General features: G+C 41.2%; 1 protein-coding gene across 1 annotated transcript; it reads left to right on the top strand.

Moving 5' to 3' along the window:
* The first annotated feature begins 3,640 nt into the window (after nt 1–3,640).
* LOC149209236 (uncharacterized) lies at nt 3,641–4,300 on the top strand. Its single transcript, XM_089398549.1, has one exon. The coding sequence runs from the start codon at nt 3,641–3,643 to the stop codon at nt 4,298–4,300; it is 660 nt and encodes a 219-aa protein (XP_089254675.1).
* The last annotated feature ends 811 nt before the right edge of the window (nt 4,301–5,111 follow it).

Raw genomic sequence — 5,111 nt, forward strand, 5'->3', positions numbered from 1 at the left:
AGTGTTACCTTATTGGTCATCTCATCTATTGAAGATTTTACCGAGATAGACTGGAGAGAGCCTTCTCCTGCCCCATAGGGCTAGCTACGAGGCTAAATGGTTTGATGTTGCCTTGAGGTTTACCTTTCTCAGCCTGAGGTGAAATTTCAAGCGCTAACATAATGGCGACCATACTGGGGAGAACAAACTTGTCTGTTGATTGATGTGTTTGTTTCATAAGTCTTAGACGGAGCCTGAAGTTATGCCAGGTAGCCTTCGAAACGCTTTTGCTTTGCATAAGCGGAAGTAGATAAACACTGCTTCAGTCAATCTCCGTGAGCTTGTGAATACAGCACTTCATTTGCATTCTACCCCAGTACATGTATCAAGTTTAGATCTGATTGTTGATGGTGGACAACGATCAGACACTGACAAGTTTGAAATCATTCACTGCCGACTCCTTCACTGAAAACTCTAGAGATCAATGCTTCATGGTGACTTCTCTGCAGGAAGATTAGTAGCTTTGAGATTTTCAAGATGGATCGGATTGCAAGAAGATATGCTCCTTTGAGTCGAGATCACATCCCTGGTTTTCCAAATAAAATTCCAAAGGTAGATTGGTCAAGGAACCTGCCTATATTTAATGATGATGGTAAGAAGGATGCTGCTCTTCATCTAGTTAGATTTCATATGCATATTCGCAAGTTGAAGGTGGATTTTCCTGAAGATTGCTTGATGAAGATATTCCTGGCCACTTTGGAAGGTGAAGCCCAATCATGGTATGAAAGTTTGCCGCCTGCTTGTATTTACTGTTTAAAGGATTTTCATGCTATGTTCATTGAAAGATATATGGACTCTTATCCATCATTAAACTTAGTTCAAGACTGTTGCAATCATGCTTATAGTTTTATTGAAAGCCTTGAGAAATATTATGAAGATGATAATTTTATGGACGTTGAGATTATGGAGGCTCTGTACGAGAATCCATTTCAGCAGCACACAGAAATCTTAGAGGATATTTGTCAAGATCAGCAGGCTGAAGATTTCCATATTGTTGAAAATGAGGAAAGAGCAAATGTTGTTTCAGATCTACCCATAGAAGAAGACAGCATGCAGGTAATGCAAGAAAGTAATGTTCCAATCTCAGAAAGTGATGATGATAAATCAGATCGGGAGATAAATTGTGACGAGGCAAAACATGTTGTTCTGGATCTCATAAAAGAGAGTTGTATTGTCACGGCTGCCTCAAACGAAGAAAATGGAGTAGCAGACCTAAATGCTCTCATCTCACCAGCACTAGATCTTCATGAGGAGGTAGTTCATTGCCTCTGTGAAAAACAAGACAAGATCTTCGTTCAAGTAAGTGAAAAGGTTTCTCTGGATGAATCTATGATAGCTGATAGAAATGTTAGTGTTGGGTTTCACGAAACATCTGAAATTTCTTTTCTTATGATTGATGAATGTAATGAGAATCTGGCTATCATATCATATGAGGATGACTTACCATGTATTCAAACTACAAAAGATCAAATCATTCAGGATTCCATTTCAGATTCTTCCTCATATGTCTCATGTTTTGAAATGTTATTTCAAGAGGAGATCTGCTCACCTACTTGTTCAAAATTTTTTGAAGCCCATGAGCATACTTTTACCGAAGCACATGATGAAGGCAGATCAGAATTTGAAGCAAAGGACACCTTGATCTTTCAGCAGGAGGTGGCAATGTCAAGTCTTCATGTTTTTCAGGATCCAATGGCAGATTTGTTACAGTCAGCAGTGAAAGCAATTATTGTTGTGTTCAGTGATGAAGGAGATCATGGTTAGCTATGTTTTTGGATGCCCAGTTACCAGTATTCAGTGTTGACCAGAAGATCTGATCAGGAGAATCAATCAAGAAGGCATCTGCTTGATTGGTTGCATTGGCATTTTGATATAGTTTGATGTATATTGTCTTGTAAGAAACACAGGTGGTTGTCATCATGATTTCAAATCTTGATGGACTGCTGCCCTTCAATAAGCTTTGTAAGTTCTTGTTTTAGTTAAGTCAGTCATGAGTCATTTGTGTTTGGTCTATTGAGTGAGTTTTTTCAAGTTATTTCAGTTTGCCATCGAGTCGGTTTGAGTCAAGCTTCAGTTAAGTTTCAGTCAGTTTTCAGTCAAGTTTTCATTCAATAAATGTGTCAAAGTTTTGTGTCAAAGGTGTAAATAATGACTCCATTGCCCAATAGTTGAAAGCACTGGTCTGCTCTCCCAGAGGTCTGCGGTTCTTGGCACCTCCAAGGAGCTACCATCCCCATTGGAGCCAATGTTAGTTTCAGTCTTTCCAGCCTTCCTCCAGTGATCAAACATGCTCTTACAAAGTGATTTTGAAGTGTCAAGGTCAAATTTTGTCATTTCAGTGAGTCTTCAAGCAAAATTTGGTCACTAGGCATTAGGTCTAGGGTTTGCTTTCACTCCTTTTAAAGTTGTCCAAATGGCAGTCCATGTCATCATTTAGCTGATTCTATCATCATTCATAGGGTTTTCATCATCATGTCAAGTTCCATAGGGTCATTCTACAGCTTATTCATGCTTCAGTTGCGCCTAGGCAAGGTCATTTCCCTCTCCTAGGGTTTTGAAGGAAATTTCTCTTGGGCGGCCAAATCATCGGCAAAACTCATATCCTGATGTTCATACACCTTCCCCTATCCTTAAAGTACCTTATCAAACACTTCCCATCCCTTAGATCCCACAAATTCCTCATTTTTGCACAAACCCTAGTTTCTTGCTACAACCTGGCAATTTTCTAGGTTGGGCCTGTGTTTTGACCTTTTGGACCCCTTCCGCTCATTCAATCTCTGATATTCCACTTTCCCCTGCTTCCTAACATCCCTCCCCACTCCCAAAAATTTCCCCAAGAATTTTGAAGCCCCCTATCCCCTTCATTTCGCTCCATTTCGACAAAATTCCTTGTTTCACACATCGGGGCAAGTTTCACTCAAATGATGTTTCAGAGCAATCAAAGATGAATTTTGAAAAACTGAGAGATTTTTTTGTTCAAAACATCCCAAGGAAGAAAAACCTCCTTCACTTTTTACACAGGTGTCATGGTTTGAGAAAAATGTCAAGAATACCGTTGCCTCAGGAGAATCAAAGGCACCTCTGAAGTGACCTTGGGAAAATCAAGTTTTCTCCTAGCTTGGTTGGCCAAATGACTTGTATGATGGGTAAAATGATAACTAGACACAAATAGCTTTCCAATGAGCTATCATGAGCTCGATTTGGGGTTGCGTAAGGCATTCAAACGTTGACTGCAACAACACTCTTCCTTCAGGCAGCCTCATTTGGCACTTTTTGACCAGTCTTGGGAGATTTGATTTTTGACAGGTCAAATAAACTCCAAATTGAAAAATTCTAGTTGGATTGGAAATTAGACTCAAATAACTTTCCAACGAGCTATCCTGCGCCCAATTCTGACACCGGGAAGGCCTCCAAAAGCCTCCTGCAAAAGCGTGACCCGTTGAGCCTGGCGCGCGACCCGTCAGGAGCGCGCGACTCATCAGGCTGCCTTTTCCAGTGCAAAATTTACACAAATGTGACCCGTTCAGGGTGTGCGACCCGTTGGGCAGTGCGCGTGACCCATCATGGTTTCCTCCATAGAAAATTGCCAGCAAGCTGCCAAATGACCCCAGAATTGTTCGAGCTTGCAGTTGAACCTGCTCCAGGAGTTGATACTGAAGGTATTGAAGTTTCAACAGAGTGTCTCGTGGATGTTTTCAAGCTTGGCACAAGGTCTGGAGATGATAAATTGCAACCTCATTTATTGATTGACCTTTTCAAGTCATCTGGATTGGATTCATGTAGAGAGCAAGAGTCAACAAATCCCTACCATGCAGTATCTTCTCTCACAACTCCATCTGAAAACATTTCTCCAAGGCCTATCAATAATGAAGAAACACCTATATCTGTGGATGAAGCTGTTTCTATGGAACCTAGAATGCAAGAAGCAGGAGGCAATTCTCAAGATGAATTATTTGAGCAATTTCAGGAAGGTTTGGAAAATGCTGGCTTCTTTGGAAACACACCTGTTGGTTCTCCTGATTATGTTGAACAATTGAACAAAGCTAAATGTGTACTCAAAGACACTATGAAGGAAATGGAAAAAATAGGAACCTCTTCTGGAGCAGAACATAAAGTCCTTGGTGAAGCATTCAAAATTCAAGGCAATGCAGCCATGTCTTCAAAACGATACTTCGAGGCTATTGATTTGTATACATTAGCTATATCACTGTCTGGGGATAATGCTGTATATTATTGTAACAGGGCAGCTGCTCATACCTAGGTTGGTAAATACACAGAAGCAATAGAAGTCTGCAACAAATCTATTGAGATAGATGCACACTACAGCAAGGCATATAGCCGTTTAGGCCTTATTTACTATGCACAAAGAAAATATCACGAGGCCATTTAGCAAAAGGAGGCTGAGAACCGCTTGTTGCAGCAGAAGTTAGAGATGGCACAATGGACAATCTCATACCTGGAGCAGTGCAACAAACAGTTGGAGGATGAGAAAACTCTTGATGAGTTGTGGAGGATTCGTGGAGACCGCATCTTGAATAGAAGAAGACCCGGTGATCTATTGCCCGCTGAGCGGGAGACCATGCTTATTCGGGTCAATGCACACTTGGAGAGGCTGTTGGCTAAGGCCAACCAAGATAAAAATTGCTGAGGAACATGAAGAACCATTATTGGGCGCGGATGTACGTGTGCAAGGCAAAGATGAAGGTGCTTCAAAGGCGGTTGACCAAGGCACTAAAACGGAGAAAGAGGCCCAATCCCCTCCGTATCTTGGCTGAGGCTTCACGCAAGGATCAAGGCACTAAATAGCCTAGCCACAGCACAAATCCCAAGAAATTTTGAGAATTTTGGGTGAATTTTGGCATTTTTTGGCAATTTGTAGGTTTTTCCCATTAACGGGTCTCACCCCCCGCGCGACCCTTCATCAGGGCAACTCATTTTGACCAAAACTCAGCATTTCCAGATTTTTCATGCAAAGTTACATATGCTCATCGATGGACTTGAGATTTTGTGAAGTTTTGGGCCTCCAGAAAGTCAAAAAACAAGCAAAAATTGACTTTCTGTCACTTTTTTGA

The sequence above is a fragment of the Pinus tabuliformis genome, chromosome 1_2 (genome assembly GCF_031772625.1).
Source record: "Pinus tabuliformis cultivar Carrire ecotype Pingquan chromosome 1_2, CPIR1, whole genome shotgun sequence".
Taxonomy (NCBI): Eukaryota; Viridiplantae; Streptophyta; class Pinopsida; order Pinales; family Pinaceae; genus Pinus; species Pinus tabuliformis.